At 36.7% G+C, this 18,511-nt stretch overlaps 1 protein-coding gene across 5 annotated transcripts in view; it reads right to left on the bottom strand.

The window, feature by feature from the left end:
• NFIB (nuclear factor I B) overlaps window positions 1–18,511 on the bottom strand; it is a 269,326-nt gene that overhangs the window by 34,266 nt on the left and 216,549 nt on the right. For 2 of the 5 annotated variants that reach the window (XM_006163839.3, XM_006163841.3), the window contains exons 7-9: window positions 11,208–11,342; window positions 4,713–4,897; window positions 456–621 (exon numbers count right to left, since the gene is read on the bottom strand). In XM_006163839.3, coding sequence (XP_006163901.1) covers window positions 456–621; window positions 4,713–4,897; window positions 11,208–11,342 — 486 coding nt within the window. The remainder of the gene's footprint in view (window positions 1–455; window positions 622–4,712; window positions 4,898–11,207; window positions 11,343–18,511) is intronic. The other 3 variants (XM_006163842.3, XM_006163843.3, XM_006163840.3) reach the window with 2 other exon arrangements.

The following is an 18,511-nucleotide window of genomic DNA, read 5'->3' as shown; positions in this document are numbered from 1 at the left end:
CAATGACATAACCTACAGTAATGTAAACATGCAATTATCTTACAGAGGCACTGATTCAGTCTGCCTCGTGAAGGGGCTTGATTTCTATAGGAATGCTCCAATAAGTAACAATTATCTAATCTCTCTTTGGGTGATATAAAAACCTTGTACACTGAGTTAGGTTATTCAGTGCAATTTCGCTGTATACCTTGAACGAGCAGGCATGACTTATTATTCTTGTTACAACTGTTCATTCAAACAAATAAGCTTCTCCCTTTTCAAATATAATGCACTGACTGAAATTTGATAAGAGAGAGCATGTGATAGCCAGGCCACATACATGCCTGCCAGTTCCACTTAAATGAGAAATCTCCATCTGGTCGAGTAGCTGGAAAAGTTGCCGTGTTTTCCACCTTGGATCAGATATCCAACGGCGCCTTTGATGGACATTTCTCATTTCCTACAGAAATACTTACTGGTTGCTGTAGGTGAAGCTGCCTCACCTTCAGTGGATGTAGTGATGGGTTTAGTATCTGTCATGGTCAGGGTCACAGGTCGCACTGCACTGGGATGGGGAGAGGGTGCCAAGACAGGAGTGAAATGGCCAGGCACTTTCCCTTCTACTTGACCACTGCTGTTAGGCTACAAAACAAAAACAGAATGCCGGGTGAAACAATCCAAAAGGCAGTCATCTTATCCAACAGCTCCACTCAGCACACGCAGACGCGTGGATCCCACACAGGGTACAGAATGGCCACCCGGGCCCTCTCCAGTCTGAGTCAGAGAAGCCAACGAATGGTTAGCTGTATAAGAAGCAGCAGCATTTCAAAGAAATATTTCATCTTCAAAGCACATTGTACAGGTTAACGCATCTCTGTAGCACCTTTGAGAGCCAGGTAGATATGATCCTTTTATTTAGCAGGCCTGGAAGCTCAAGTTAAATGCTTAGCCCGAGGCTAACATGGAATTCCTTACTGACCTACCTAGAATTAGAACCCAGCACTTTGCCATTCTCTGCTCTTCATTTTCTACAGTTGGTTTTGGCTTTCAGAACATGATTTTCACCTCAAGGATGATATCACTGACACAGGGACACAGACTACCTAGGAGCTCTCACACATCACTTACGGTCAGGTAAACTCAAATCACTTCAAGTTACATCATTTCCATCACTTACAGTTAAGGCCTTCTCTTACACATTCAAAACCTCAAGTGCTCTCACACACACACACACAGCAATGCTCAGAAACACACAGCAAGCAACGTAGAAGCTCAAATCTCCACTCAACTTTTGCTGATTTACTAATATAAACAGATAGAACAAGATTTCAAAAATCTATCATTTCAGTTCCATGCAATAACACGAAATGCTGAACTAGCTCTACTGCCCTTACACCTACCAAAAAAAAAATTCCAAAGTAAATTAGAATGTACTGAAGTGAACCCGAGGACAATGAAATGCACATTGTCATTTGAGTTACTCTTCCATTGTGCATGGAGAGTTATACAAAACATTTATTGTTGACATTTGTGGGAACTAACTGAGAAAATCCCCTGGGCAATGATAGAAAAGATATTATTATTCTGAGTGTTAGCCCCTGGGTGCAAAAATGGTTTCTGTGATAGAAGACAAAATCCTAAGGGTGCATTGTTTGAAGAAATATTGAAATATATTTTTCTAGACAGAGAAAGCTATTTTTGATTACAGTCATGTTGAAATTCTCTACGACATGGTATCCATAACAATTTGCTAGGAGGTTATTCTCCACAAATATATTGTCTTTATAATCTAAATTATTAAATGCAAGAAAGCAGAATATTTATCTCAATACCTGCATATAAACTATGAGTAGACATATATTTAGAGAAAATGAACAGCTTATATCATTTAAATATTGTGACTTGCAGACTTGAACCGAGTCTTTTGTGGAGTTCCTCAGAGGCCATATTGTTTATTCTATAAAGAAAATGGACTTCTTGAATATCCTGACTATTCATCATGGGTAATTTTAAGTATTTAACTTTATGTCAGGAAAATTGACCAGAGTTTTCCTCTACAGAAACCTATTGGAGAGTTATATCTTTAACCTGATTTCATTCAAAATATTCCACTGAATAGCATGACTGTCTCACTATAATTGGTGCAGCAGTAATGCAATTAATTTCCAAATTGCTGTGGGGAGGAAAAGGCATCTCAGTTCCTTAACTTAACAATCAAAATCAGTGCAAGGTGAGAACATGAGCAAAAAAACAGTCGGCCATCAGGAGATGGTGAAGGGGTATTTACTCTTTCTTTTTTTTCTAGAGCCAAAGTAGCCAATATGAGGAATACTATTTTTAATAGGTTTTGCCAGAGTTAAATATCAAAGTAGACATAATAATAATTCTAAAAAATACTATAAAAATCCATTTTTTTTCTTTTCAAAGGGAAAAAGTAATTTCTACCTAAAGCAGACTATCAAGTTCTGCTTACCTGACAATTGCAAATGACCGCTTTATATATTTTACTTGTGAAAGGAGAAAGGACTCATTTTATCATTGGTGGTATATTCAATGGTGACCAGTGTTTGTGAACCCTGAATGTGGTGTTGACTGAAACAGTGTGATAGTACCTACCTGGAACAGAGGCAGAACGACAATAATTTCAAGGAAATGCTGCCACTGGATATACTACCCTGCCCAGTCTGCAAGCGTTGACTACTGGAATTGAATCAACATAGACAGATATTTTGCTCACTTATAAATAATAAAAGTGATAAAGAATGAATTCCTAAGTCAATGCAAACACGTTTTCTGAAACAAAGTCAGAAGAACAGGAAGATTACTTCTCTTCAGTATTCTACTCATGTAAACGATGAAACACCACCAGAGCATCTATCTTTTAAAGCTGTTAAAAGATGATCTTTCATAGCCTAGATATGAAAAGAGAGATGTCTTTTCTGAAGATAAAGTTGAACAGCATTAGGAAAGGATTATCCTACTTAGTACATTGCTCCTATTATACAAAATCCTGAGAGGCTTTTTTTGTTTTGTTTTGTTTTAATTGAGATGAGGGCAAGATGCTTCTCTTAGAAGCTGGATCTTTACCTTGAGAATGTGAAGAAAACTGAGAACAATATAGGCAGATTATCACCTAATATGCCCTCTTAACTTATAAAGAAATTGAAATATACGTAAAACAAGCACTGAATAATTAAAGAAATGCGTAACACTAAGGGCCTGATTTTAATTTGCATAATTTTCCCCCTAACAGTGCCTAATTAAGACATCAGTTAAAAAAAAAAAAAATCCAATGGAACTCTAAGATTTTCCACACTGAATTAACGTTAAGGACTTTTAATGGATGTCTTAATTAGACTTTGTTATTCATGGAAATTCTACACAAATTAAAATCAGACCTTGTGTGCACTGTTCCCAGCTGAATCTAGCAAAATGCTCTAAGGAACTGAGACTTCTGAATCCATGTTCTGACGGCAAATTTTATTTCTGAACTGATATACTAAGATCCCACTCTTCTACTTAGTTGTCCTTAGTCTTACGCTCATTAAATGTGCTACACCATTTGAACATTTTCTTCTAAAATACAAAGAAAAGGTTTAGCTTAACCGTAAGGTCAATACCTAGTTTATTGTATTAGTTAATGGAACTAAAACTAAAGGTAACTTTTTAAGTAACCCAAAGGGTACTGCAGGGTTGTTATTCAAAATAAAACATTCTAAAAGACCATCTTGCATTAGCTTTAACAAATTATGGACAAAATTACTTTTTTTCCTGATCTTTCTTTGCTCATTACACATTGATAAGTACATACTACTTAATAGCATTTTAGTAACCCAGTAGTAATAATAGAATTTACAAAATTCTCCCTAAGCATGAATGCTTCATATTATATTACAAAGATAAGAAATGGACAGCATTCTTGGAGGTAAACCATCAAAGCCAAATACCAAACCATGAGATAAAAATAAAAATCGCAGATTTGGGATATATTGTAATTATTGATAAACTCCGCTTTGGCACAGATTGTCTACTTTATTATGAAAAATATTCATATCAAATCCCTGTAAAGCAAACTCTCCACAGAAGAAACCACAGATCTAGTGAATGAGAAATGCACATGAGTCACTGCTCTTACACAACAAATCCTTACAAACTCTGCACAGTGTTTACAAAGGAAAAAAAAGGGTAAAAAAAAAACTCTTCTAGTAATGTCACTCATTATTAAATATAAGTCATGTCTCTGCAAAGAATATTTCAAGTAGTCATCAAACACTGAAAATGTTTACATTACCAAAGCTTATTTTAATACCTAATAGCTGGTCTATAAATACAACTGTAAGTTCTTTTGTGTGTGTTTATTTTAACACATACCTTGCTCCTGCCTGAAATAAGCACTCTGTTTCTGTGTCAAACCAGGTATTTCAGAGGTGTGAACTCCCGCTCAGAGTGTTTTTGTCCATGTGCTTTCTGCATAAACTTTCCCTTCAGTCAATGAAAATCCAAACACATTAAACGAATAACATCTTCACAAAGGTTCCCCTTTGGGGCAACACACTTTCCTACCTGTCATTCAGCCACCTTTAAATACAAACTTATTGAGTTACCATAAAATTCCTGAAGATGAATTTGAAGGGTTGATATTCTGCCAGACAAACTGACCAACCTTCATGTCTTAGAGTTAGACCTGTCCCATCTCCCTTAGGATCTAATCTTATTTTATCTCTTTTGTTTACCTGGCTGGTTTGTGGACTGGATGGGTCATAAGAAGGTACATAGTTCTTCAGCGTATCCTGAGGATTCAGGTGGGGAGGATATCTGATTGTTGGATGAGAAAAGTAGCTCGATGGGGCTGGAGGAAGGATAGCTTGTGTTGGAAATGGCAGCGGTGAGGGTGGAGGTGGAGTTCGAGTTGAGATGACTGCAGAAGATAAAAAAGGAAAGATCGACTCATTAGCTGTTTTCCTTACTGCTCCGTTCAGATCCTAAAGAACACTGTGAAACTATGAAACTGGTAGCCATTCATTTCATCCCATGACTTAACCATGGTCTTCTAAAGTAAGTTACTCTTTCACTTTTACTCAGTGGCAGTACTCCTAAGCACACCGAGACAAAACCTCATGCTAATGAACAATCTTGCTTTCCAAAACCATGAATGATAAAAAAATAAAATAAAAACTGCTTCTGTGTAGGTCACAGCAGTACTTGATAAAACATTTCCTTGAGCAAAGCTATTTCCCATCCAAAATGCACTTTTAGGTTATCAATTCTTTGTCTCACATGTCCAGACCAAGTTATTGAATTGGAGGGCAGGAGATCGACAAATTTTCTACCAAAATTCAAGACAGTAGAAAATTATTATGTATTCATTTCGAATTAAAGCATTTCCCAATATATCCAAGCTGCCAGTTGTTTAGTAGGGAAGTCAATAACTAATATAAAATAATTCCATGTCATGAATAATCACAGGGTCATTGTATAAGCACTTATGCACAGTTGAACATAGGGCCTAGGAATAGTTTCTCCTAATGAAAATGGCCCTTTTGAAACCAAAAGAGGTCTATTACACAACTATTTTTCTTCCTACTGTAACTTCTATTATTTGTAGCTTAAAAGATATTATTATGGTAAAACCAAGTATAAACCCTACAGAAAAGCAAATTTAAACTTACATATAGATAGGTATATTAACTTACCCAAAGATCACAAACTTAATAATAATTTCATAAAGGGAAATAAATGTAAAATATATGCAATGTGCACAATGTTTAATTTTATTATAAATTCCAACAATAGAATGATCACAATTTATTGTTTAGTTTTTAAATATAATTCTTAAGTCTAAAAGATGAGAAAAGAATATAATGGTATGCTTGTTATCTCTATAATATTGACAGAAATATTTATATAAGTAAAAATCAAGAGTGCTGGGAACCAGCAGTTAGCGTAATGGCTATGTCACTGGATTCCCACATAGTCAACCACGGTTCGCATCCCGGACCTGGTGGCTTAAAACTCACGCTGGGCGCGTGTGCGTGTGTGCCCAAGATCCCGAGAGGAGAATGGAGGAGAAGGGATTGCGGCGTGACCATCCCCTCTGGGGGGTGATTTCTCACTTTCTGTCTCTAAGTCTCTCTCTGTCTGTCTGACAAACGCACGCACCCTATAGCAAAAAAAAAAAAAAAATCAAGAGTGCTAACCAATACCTGTAAAGATTAAATGTCTGTTTCTACTTAATAGTTCAATCTATATTATAGGAAATAACAAACATTTAATGTTTTATGAGGCAAATTAGCAAATAATATTTTTAAAAATTCTTTCTTTGATCTATAAAGGAAAATAATCTGGAATGACTTAACTCCAACTTTGTAATTGTGGGGGTTGGGGAGAGAAACTTTTTAAGAGATATTGCTTTTCTCCCCCAAAGGAAACTTATTCAGAAGACACAGGAAATTCAGAATCTTTATCATATAAGAATCATAAAACCAATTTTATAATCAGAATTTTCTCTCTGAATGTCCAGAGCATTATTTCTTAGAATCCACTGGTTCGTTATTACAACACAAATTCCTGGGCCCAACCACAGACCTAGTGGATCAGAATCTGTAGGAATGAGATACCGGATATTTCCCTTGTAAACAGGTGCCCCCTGTAATCTTCGCACACCCAAAGTTTGAGCATCCTCCATCAAAGAGATGCATTTCAGAGAACAACTGTATATTTCTTAAAACAAAACTTTTTATCAAAATATTACCTGATTTTAAAAGTATAACATTTGAGAGGGTAATCTAAAGAAATGTGAACATCTATGTAAAATATAGCAACTTTTTCCTTAATGTCTAAATGCTCAGCTCAGTTTAACTGGGGCCTTTGCTAACATCTATCTATACACAAACCCTTGAAGGATATATGCATAATTACATTTTGGGTCCTCTGGTTTTTGAGATCAATTTGGCCTTAGTAGCTCACGAATAGCTCTCTTTTCAACTGAACTGGTCACAAATCCAGTCTGAGGTCAAATACCTAGGCAACCTGGGACTGTGCTTACACGAGCTCTAACTGGCCTGCTGTAACTGCATAGAAGTAAAAATGACTACCTTATCAATAAAAGTCACTCTAGTCCTTTAAAAGAAGAAAAGCAAAATTCAAGACAAAATTTTTTTCTTCATTATGAAAGAACACAAACATAAGAGAGGACCTCAGAAAGGCAGTGGGAACATAGAATACAAGTTTATGTTTGCGTAAAAACTTATGAAATCCATGCATAGTTTTTTCATAATAGTCATCTTCCATGAAGTTTTTGAAAACTCATTCTCCATACATGCATTGAGTTATCTGGAAAGTCATGGCACATTTTTGCATAGAAAAATACATCATGACTTTCCCAACGACCTAATATATGTATTTCTTGCTTCTATTACTGCAAAGAACTCCTAACTATCTTCTTTCCGCCAATCTTGCCCCTTGCAATATGTCCTCTGTAGTTCCATAAGTATGAGTTTTCAAAACTGCCATTATGATCGTGTAACTTCTCTGATAAAAATCTTACAATGGCTTCCTGTTACTTTCAAAATAAGATCCCAACAACATCATAGGTACTTAGGGTCCTCATGGGCTTTAGTCCTTAGTCCTGGGACACCGTTTTTGTCCTGATCTCTGGCCACAGTATGAGATTTGTGGATCAATGGATATACAACAGTTTCTCATCGTAATGAGCTCTAATACAGGCTGTTACCTGTGTTCATTTCAGGCTGTTATCTCTGCCTGAAACATGGTCTCTTGGTGAGTATCTCTTGTTGGTGTGATGTAGCCACTGATGTAGTCCCTCTGTCTCCCCACTACATCATGAGCTTTTTGAGGGCAGAAACTGCCTTTCATAACCAAGGTGCCCTAATATATTAGCTCTTGAACACCTATCTGGTGAAGGGTCGAAGTGGAAAGCTTATCCAGGCCTCTCATATTTCATTATATAAAAATATAATATTTCTTTTCAAATGTTAGAAATATGAATATTTTAACATGTCATAATAAATGGTTGGTGTGGCTTTTATTTTGTCCAAATATTCAACATTGCAAATCTATTACTTACTCATTTTTTTTTATCTATCTCAGTAGTACAAATAACAAATACAAAAATTCTTTTTTTTGAACATTTTTCCACAGGTTGTATGTGCTTGCCAGAGAGGGAAAGGCAGAGAGAGAGACAGAGAGAGAGAGAAGTCATCCCCCAGAGGGGACAGCCATGCTGCAATCTCTTCTCCTCCATTCTCCTCTCGGGATTTTGGGCACACACACATGCAAACACCCAGCGTGATTCTCAAACCACTGAGTCCAGCAACCTACACCATACCACCTACTGGCCCCATAAATGTCAAAATGTTTAAACTACATTTAATTTGTATACAGTTGACCCTTGGACAATATGGGGGTCTGGGGCACTGACCCCTCCCATGAGGTCAAAAAACATCAAACAACTTTTGACCCCAAACTTAATTACTAATATCCTAATGGTGACTGGACAGCCTACTGATAAAATAAACATCTGACTAATGCACCTTTTGTACGTTATTTGTATCAAATACTATAATTTTTTATTTTATTTTACTTTACTTTTTGTAGAGAGATTTTTGCTTTAGGGCACATGCACTTGCCAGAGAGAGAGAGAGAAAAACGGAGAGATAGAATGCAAGAAATGACACCCTAAGGCGGATAGCCATGCCTCAATCCCTTCTCTTCCATTCTCCTCTTGGGATTTTGGACATGCATGCACACGCACCCAGCTTGAATTTTAAGCAACCAGGTCTGGGACTGGAACCCTAGTCAACTATGTGGAGTCCAGTGACATAACCATTATGCTACTAACTGATCCCTCATATACTGTATTCTTATAATAAAGTAAGCTAAAGAAAAAAATATAAATATATTTATAGTACTGTACCATGTTTATCAATACCATAAGTTTATATCATCTATTTATAATATGAATTGTCTGTTAGTTCCTACATCAATGTTGTCTTAAGTGATATAAAATACTGTAGATGTTCTATGCATTACTAATACCAGTCATCAGAAATGAGAAGGTAACGGATCCCATGGTGTTATTCAAGCTTTATGGTATTACACTGACCACAATGAAAAATACGCGGAAGGGTAAGAGATCACTTTTTACTATGATACACAATTTAGTGCAGAAACCAACTGCTAAAGCATAGATGTGTTCCAGAGCATTTTAAGGAGATACTTGCGACACTGAGCTCACCTCAATAGCAAAGGAGGTAGCTACGACATTATTACAGTCCTAGAATCTGTATTACTATTCATTTTATACAGCTATAATGTAATACCATGTCTTTACTTTTGTTTATAGTTCTCTACTATGAATGGTGCCATGAATGGTCTGTAAGTGTTTGTGTGCATACTTTTTGATAAATTTTAACTTTTTATAACACATTTGTGTAAATTTTATGGCAGTGAAATGATAAAATAGACTAGTATGTACATATATTTTATGCATTCATAGCATACCTTTTTCTTTCTTTCTGAGAGTTCTAGGCTCAAATGGTTCACATATGAGTTTTTCCAAACTGTTGCAAATCCCCAAAATATTTTAAAATATACTTAATGGACAAAAGCTGCATGTAAGTGGACTCATATCCATATGCTCAAGGGTCAACTGTATTCCTCTCTCAATTTTATAATTTTTTAAATGACTGCAGTAAAAGTCACACGTTTTTAAAGTATAGCAACAATATCAACATACAAACCAAAGCTAAGGATTTTATTTTAAAGGAAGTTGTATCCTTTGAATAAAGATTTAAAATTCAGATTCACTTAATTTGAAGGAATTGCCTAACTATAAATCTAAACAAATAAGAGTATTAGTAAACATATTTATGTATAAAATAGTCATTACTGAAAATTCAGCCTATCACTCTTTAAGACTTAAGAGTAATAATCATATGGGGGATCAGCAGGTGGCATGGTGGTTAAGGTGCTGGACACTCCCACATGGCTGACCACAGTTCAAGTCCTGTACCTGGTGGCTTCCTTTCTCTCTCTCTCTTTCTCTCTTTCTGTGTGTGTGTGTGTGTGTGTGTGTGTGTGTGTGTGTGTCTGGTCAAATTAAAATAAATGAATTAATAAATAAAATTAAATAAAATAATTCTTTAAAAAAGACTAATAAGCATATTAAGGGAATTTAAAAAGCTCATAGAAAAATAGAATTATAGTACAAGCTTATTTTGGTGCAAAAAATTAAATCTATGCAAAGTCTTTTTTCATAATTTGCATTTTTCATTAACCTTTTGAAGACACCCTCATACTGTATTACATATTAATTGTACCTCATTTTTATGTTTGGAATGAGGATTTAATATTAGTTGTTGGTTAAAGTGCAAATGTGAAATATCATATTGTTTTTTCCTATTAAACTAAGATATCGGACATATATCAGTTGTTCCAACCTAAAGAATTTGTACATATAAAAAATTGTCAAAGAAAAGTACTACTGTTCTTTTTTTGGGGGGAGGGAGAGGTTTTTGCTATAGGGTGCGTGCGCTCGCCAGACAGAGAGAGACAGAGAGATAGAAAGCAAGAAATCACCCTCCAGGGGGGATGGCCACGCCGCAATCCCTTCTCCTCCCTTCTCCATTCTCCTCCTGGGATCTTGGGCACGCACGCACACGTGCCGGTGTGAGTTTAAGCCACCAGGTCCAGGACTTGAACCACGGTCGGCTACATGGGAGTTCAGCGACATAGCCATTACACTAACTGCTGGTCCCAAGTCAGCAACATTCTTGAAATCTCCTTTTTCCCTTAGTCAAATATAAAGAATTCAGTCCAAGCCTGAAGCTATAGTTAAGATGACTAGGTGCCTCACATTTTCTAAGTTCCTGTGTTTGAAATTTTTCCAATGAAGGCAATTTAAATATATATATTATATATTTATGTTTTGCATATATACATATATATATACACATATATATACAAAACATATACACATATACATAAATATATATACATACATACACATACACATATATGATTTAATTGTATGACTTTGAAAATCTTTTCTCATAAATTGGTAAGAAAATATTTGATCAGATTGTGACCCTTCCCCTTTTGGTTTAGAAAACATGGTCACTATAGCTTTTATGATAAACTTTTGCTCCATTTCTGAGGGTTGGCCCTGCATACAAGACCGAGGCTTCTCTCTGCTTGAAATTCCTCACCACTGTGTGCGACTCCGGGTATTCCGGGGTGGTGATGCTGGGGAAAAGTGCTCAGTCTTGGGGAAGAATCCTGTGGAGATGTAGAGCTGAACAATGGCTTTTCAGGCTTCTTCATAGTAGTCGGAGAAGACATATCTGGGGAAGAAAGGGGAAAAAAATCCACGTTTTATGAACTTCTTAAGCTATGATGTTCATGTCAACATAACAAGAGGTCTCATTTTCCACCAATTTAGTATTTTTGTATTTTGTCTCTTTGATAAAATATATGCTAGGGGTCAAAGATCCAACTATGTCGTAGCTCCTAAATATCTGTCTGAAATAATATCCCTTGAAGCTACCAAAAACTTCACTAACTTATTAGGAATATTTCCATTACTAAATAAACCTTGAGCTTGGGAAACCCACTCTCAAGTTTCCCTTAGTTCCTTGGTTCACATCAGGTCTTTTTTACCTCAGCATTTCATTCCTACATTTATTTGATTCAGAGGGCTGTCCTTTGAACTACTGACTACACTATAAAACAGAACAAAACAAAACAAAACACAATAGACGACAACCTGGTACAAATGTAGAAAACAACCTTTGTGTGTGCTGGTAAGTATATCATCGGTTTCACATCTTCCATGGAAAACTCATTCACTTGCTCAGTGAAAACCTGCATTCCTTAATTTGCTCATTCTGCAAATATTTATTGGGTTTCTCTATTTGCCAGATAAAGTGAGACTGTTAAATATATATATATATATATATAAATTCCTTTCCTAGGAATGCTGTCAGTGGAGAGGAAAATGATAAGAATAAAATGGACCTTGACAGTGAAGAGAGAGTGAGTGTGCTGTGATCAGGGACTGTGTGGCATTTGCTGCTACACCCACAGCCTCTGTGTGTGGGGTGGTGATCCCCTCAGCCTCCTATGGTTAGCAAAGCATCCTCCAGTGGAGCCATTTTAAAAATGTACATGGGGATGGCATTCCCAGAGAGATGTTCAGTAAAAATGGGGAGGCCGGGGGAAGGGCATAAAATAGGCAAGTAGGTCAAGTCATCCAGAGTGGTGAAGTGCAGAGAAGAAGGGGAGCCAGCAGCTGGCAGGACCCACACAATGAAGGGCTGTGGAAGCCCTGTGCAAGTATCTCAATGCACACCCTGATAAGAAAATGCTATTAATGAATGAAATATGATCACAATGGTAGTTGAGAGCAACCCTCCAGAAACCTCCATTTAAATGGAGGTTAAATTAGCCAAAAATGGAGAAAGAAATCAGGGGTATTACTTACAAAGACAGATTATCTCATTCATCTTAAATACTTATTGAAGGCCTAATTTATGCCGGATACTACACTAGTTGCTCGAAACTCAATGGTGAACAGATTCACTTCAGCTTCTATGAGGTGTAAGATCTAGCGAAGGAGGCAGTATTATGTCAGTCAAACATGATGAGGCTGGGGACCAGCAGGTGGCATGGTGGTTGAAGGCGCTGAACTCCCTCCCACATGGCCAACCGTGGTTTGAGTCTCGGACCTGGTGGCTTGATCTCTCTCTCTCTCCCCTGGTGGCTTGATCTCTCTCTCTCTCCCCCCTCACCCCTCACTCTCTTCCTCTCTGGTCAAATTAAAACAAATAAATAAAATAAATAAAGATCAATAAAAAAGTTCTTTAAATATATTTAAACAAACAAAAAAAAAACCATGATGAGGCTGACCTACTTGGGAGGCTTATAGTTTTGCATCCAGAGACCTCCCTGAATAAGCCAGGCATGATCTAGTGCCCATGATCTGGGACTAGCTGCAGCTGGAGGGGGATCAGGAAATCAAGATCCTACTGGGGGCTCTCTCTCTCTCTCTTTCTCTCTCTCGGAAGAAGTAAACAAACATAAAAAAAAAATCTAGTACTGGGCTAAGAAAAAATGAAAAAGGACTGGGAACCAGCAGTTAGCATAATGGCTATGTCTCTGGATTCCCACGTAGTCGACCGCGGTTCGCGTCCCAGACCTGGTGGCTTAGAACTCACGCCAGGCGCGGGTACATGCATGCCCAAGATCCTGAGAGGAGAATGGAGAAGGGATTGCGGCGTGGCCATTCCCCCGGGGGGTTATTTCTCGCTTTCTGTCTCTCTGTCTCTCTCTGTCTGGCGAGCGCACGCACCCTATAGCGAAAACCTCTCAAAAAAAAAAAAAAAAAAAGAAAAGAAAAAGGATCACAAAACAGTGTAAACTGTGCTATGATAAAAGCATTTAGTGCTTTTAATTCATTCATCCATTACATAAATATTTAATACTGCCAAAATATAATGTGAGCTTTAAGAGTTGGGATAAAGGTAGTGCTACAGATATTAAATGGGTTATTGGAAAAGTCATAATGTACTTTTTGGTTTTCTATGCAAAAATGCATCATGACTTTTCTGACAACTCAATAAATACAATTAACCCAATCAAATTAATAACTGATATAGAAGGTCATCATGTCAGGTGACTAGGGTTGTACCATGAAGTTAGTGGGAATCAAATGTTCAGGAGGAGGGAACCAGCAGTTAGCATAATGGCTATGTCACTGGACTCCCACGTAGTCGACCGCAGTTTGCGTCCCGGACCCGGTGGCTTAAAACTCACGCCGGGCGCGTGTGCATGCGTGCCTAAGATCCCAAGAGGAAAATGGAGGAGAAGGGATTGCGGTGTGATTCCCCCCTGGGGGGTGATTTCTCGCTTTCTGTCTCTCTGTCTCTCTCTGTCTGTCTGGTGAGTGCACACGCCCTGTAGTGAAAACCTCTCCAAAAAAAAAAAAAAATGTTCAGGAGGAAACGCATAATAGGAGAAATATGCCCTGGCTTTAACAACTTGAGTGATTTTTTATGGATATTTATAAATTTAAAGTAAAATGTTCTAAAATATATGTGTGTGATAAAATTTGTAATTTTATTATTAAAACTTTCAAATACACACAAACAGAACAGTAATAAATCTCACATAACTTCAGCAATTATCAACTCATAACCAATCTCCTTTCATTTTACTTCCATGTACACATCCTCCCCCTATATTACTGTTTGTTTGTTTGTTTTTAATTTGCCAGAGGGTGTGTGCACTTGCCAGAGAGAGACAGAAAGAACAAAAAAAAGGAAAGAGAGAAAGCACTCCCCGTGGGAAATGGCCATGCTGCAATCCCTTCTCTTCCACATTTTTCTCCTTTTAAGATTTTGGGCATGCACACACACCCACCTGGTGTGTTTCTCATGCCACAGGTCCAGGATTCAAACCATGTGGTCAGCCATGTGGGATCTAGCTACCTTAACTGCCAGACTACCGGATAGTACAGCTCCCACCCCAGATTACTTTAAAGCCAATTTCAGCTATAAAATTTCACCTCTAAAGACTAGCAGTTGGCATAATGGCTATGTTGCTGAACTCTCATGTAGGCGACCGTGGTTCGAGTCCCAGACTGGGTGGCTTAAACTCACACTGGGTGCGTGTGCGTGCATGCCCAAGATCCCGAGAGGAGAATGGAGAAGAGACTGCGGCATGGCCATCCCCCCTGGGGAGTGATTTCTCACTTTCTGTTTCTCTGTCTCTCTCTCTCTTTCTGGCAAGTGCACGTGCCCTATAACAAAAAAATACATTTAAAAAAAAAAAAACTCTAAATATTTCAGTATGTATTGCTAAAAAAAAAAGGAATATTTATTGAGAGAAAAACATCAAAAATTTACTACACATAAAAATATATAATTTGCAGTTTTCTTAAAAATGTTTTTCTAAGATGAAAAGAAGACCTCATGGTGCTATTAATATAAGAAGCTAGTTATCATTATGTTTTACCTTTTGAAAAATTGTCTAAGCTCTGGTAAAAACATCCAATAAAATTAAATATGTGTTTCAGCATGCTTGAATTTAAATAATGAATATGCCACTGTATATCACAGTCTTCAAAAATAACAGGTGTATTTGTAGCAGTAAGCTAAAATTTGTGAATAACTGGCTGTCACTAATCTATAAGAACTTTGATGAGTCCAAAAATCCTTCACTTATATCTTTCTCAAGCAGAAAATAAAAAAGAACTGGTTTATGAAACCACAGCAATTAATGCCACTGCAAAAGAAGGAAAAAACGTTTAAAGCAACATTTTTAAAAAGGCAAAAATAAGCTCATTTGAACTCAGTTATATTCAAAGCGTCAAAAATAATATTTAATTCCACTTAAGAGCTATATGATTTTAGAAGATAATACTACAAATATAGGCTAATGCTTAGTGGAAGTTATATCATAGGCATATAGTTTATTGAAGGTGAAGAGATCTCTATTCTATTTCTTAAGCTGTAGATGATGCAATAAGTTTACATTTCAAATTTACAATATAGAAAAGGAAACTGGTAACTTTCTATTGATACTTATACTTTACCTGTGCTTAAATATAAATTTCAAGTGATACAAACCTGCCTGTGTAATTGGTTTCTAAGAACTTCATAGTATAAACATTTATATCCATCATTTGAAAACATTTAAACGTAACCAAAGCTTGGGAAGCAAAATAATATCATTCTAGTTATATCATATCTTAAGAGGAAGACCAATTAAGGCAGTTGCAACTATTATAATTTTCGTTAAATTCAAGGGAGTTTGGGTCAAAATTCAAGAACATAGGTGATTTTATATATATTTTTTTTAAATGAAGCTATAAAAGGGACCACAAAATCTTTTCCTCCATCTACAAAAAACTTACAGGCCAAGATACAATAGTGCACTGGTAAAGACACTGGTGTTCTGCAGCCTAAGGCCATATGGCAGGCCCAGGTTTGAGTTCTAGCCCTTCCCAAAAAATGGGCACTGGGGCATGTGCTTATAGTCCCACCTCCTTAGGAACCTGAGGCAGGATAACAACAAAGTGAGACCCTATAATTAAAAAAAAGAAAAAAAGAAGATGATGATGAAGAAGATCCATTAACCAAACTGAAAGTATTTCCTTCAGAAACAGGGAAACAATGATAGCATTTGAATGTAGGCTTAGTGACCTTTGTTTCCTCATTAATTGAAATTAATTCTGGATGCATTAAATAATAGAGATGCACTGCCACATGATATATAGAATACTACTCTATGCTTGGGAAGATGGAAAAGTAAATCCCCTCTCAAAGAAAAAAATTCAAAAAAAAAAATAACAAAACTCTCTGAACTAAAAAGAGAATAAAAAGTCAATTATCTGGGGAAAATAAGGGTAGAGTTTCTAGGTATTGCATTTTAATCATGAACCAAACTAGTACTGTTTTGATTTTAATTTTATTTTGAATGTCTGCAATCTAATAGACTCCAAGCCAAACTAAAAAACATTACTGTTTCTATTTTTAATGCACTCATGTGCTACAGGAAAAGAAAAGATGTTTGAAGAATGAATATATAGGAGACATGGTTTTAAGCGACCTTTCTGTGAGGAAAAACAAATGCTTTTCACAATCTACTACCCCTCAAGCAGGAAGATAACACATAGAAAGTTGGAAATAAGTAGAATCATAATACAGCTGATTAATGTATAAATATATATTAAGTTGAACAGCAATATATACATAAGAAAGCAAAAGGTGGATAATAAAAAATAAAGGAGTGGAAGAGAGAAGATGACAAGAAAAGGACTCACTGATAGCTCTCTATTGGTGGAAGGAGGCAGAAGTTGCTGATAGTTAATAAGAAAGAAGTAAAGGCCAGTGGTGGCCTAAAATCAGACAAAGACATTTAAATTTGATTTAGAAAGTTACAGTTTATACATGAACTGCTTTGGGAAGGAGTAATCCTGCCAAAACCTCGATGTTTTTCTTGTTCTCATGACTTCCACTAGGCCTTTTCCACTGGTTGAATCAAAAATGTCTTTCTTCATGACCGGCAGGCAGGTGGTGTGGTGGTTACAGTGCTGGACTCCCACATGGCTGACCATGGTTCAAGTTCTGGACCTGGTAGCTTGCTTTCTCACTTTCTTCCTTTCTCTTTTGGCCTCTCTCTGGTCAAATTCAAAATTAATAATAATAAATAAAATAAAATTAACTTTATAAAAGTCTTTTCTGTTTTCCCAGTTTTTCCTCACTATGGCTCATTATAAAAACAGTAGTTGAAATCACATGTTTCAAACAATATCTTCTAATTTTAAGATCTACCATGGTACCATATTTTTATATAACATTTCCCCGTAACTCTATCTTACTTAACTTTATCTATTTTCTCTATGGCATTCTTTGGGACAAGAGTAAGATGTTTCTAACTCTATGCCATTCCTCACATATGACAATGCTTGGGGCTAAAAAAAAAAAATGACATCTTCTATCCCCTTATTCCATTTATTGAACAATATTTTATCCATTAAATGAACTTATTTTCTTCTGAAATAATCCCTCCTAGAAAATTTTGAGGTCTAGATTTCATTGGTGATGTTGTTTTGTTTCTTATTTTATTTGATGGATGTTTTATTTTTATTATTTTGAACATAGTTCTATCCATTGCGTATACCTGTTTAAAAAGTGGATTAATGACTTGCATACTACAGAAGATGATTTATCAAAGACACAAAAAGATGTGGAGGCTGGAAGAAATGCAACTAGGGAAAATAATTTTTCTTTAAATGTAGGATTACAGAAAGGAGAAATAAAGCAAGCACCATGACAAGGCAGCTTATTTTAAAATCTTTTGCATGTGAAAGAAGCTGTATGGTGAAATAATTAGTAGTGTAGTATGAGCAAAATAACCATAGCCATTTTACCTTAAAACGCATGTCCCATGAATAGTTATCACTAGGTGAGATGTAATTAAATGTGAAGCAAAGAGAAAATAAAATGAATCACAGAGTTTCTAGTAAGTGTGAGGAGCTACAGCTACCCACAATGTTTGAGATGCCTAACAAGGGGCCTGGTGGTTGTGCAATGGTAAGGCAACTGGATAGGTATAAGGAAAGTTCTGGAATCTAAAAACAGGACCTCCCTGAACATGCTGGGTGTGAGTTCCTATCATCTGCACTGGCTGAGACTAGGCTGGATCATGGCATAAGAACTCTATTTTTTTTTTTCTTTTTTTGGAGAGGTTTTTGCTATAGGGCGCATGCACTCGCCAGTAAGACAGAGAGAGACAGAAAGACAGAATGAGAGAAATCACTCCCCAGGGGGAATGGCCACATTGTAATCCCTTCTCCTCCATTTTCCTCTAGGGATCTTGGGCACAAATGCACATGCGCCTGGCGTGAGTTTAAGCCACCGGGTCCAGGACTCGAACCGCGGTCAACTACATGGGAGTCCAGCAACATAGACATTGTGCTAACTGCTGGTCCCAATGGCATAAGGACTCT

Source organism: Tupaia chinensis, unplaced genomic scaffold, assembly GCF_000334495.1.
Source record: "Tupaia chinensis unplaced genomic scaffold, TupChi_1.0 Scaffold143247_2, whole genome shotgun sequence".
Classification (NCBI taxonomy): Eukaryota; Metazoa; Chordata; class Mammalia; order Scandentia; family Tupaiidae; genus Tupaia; species Tupaia belangeri.
This window is presented reverse-complemented; position numbering and strand designations above follow the sequence as displayed.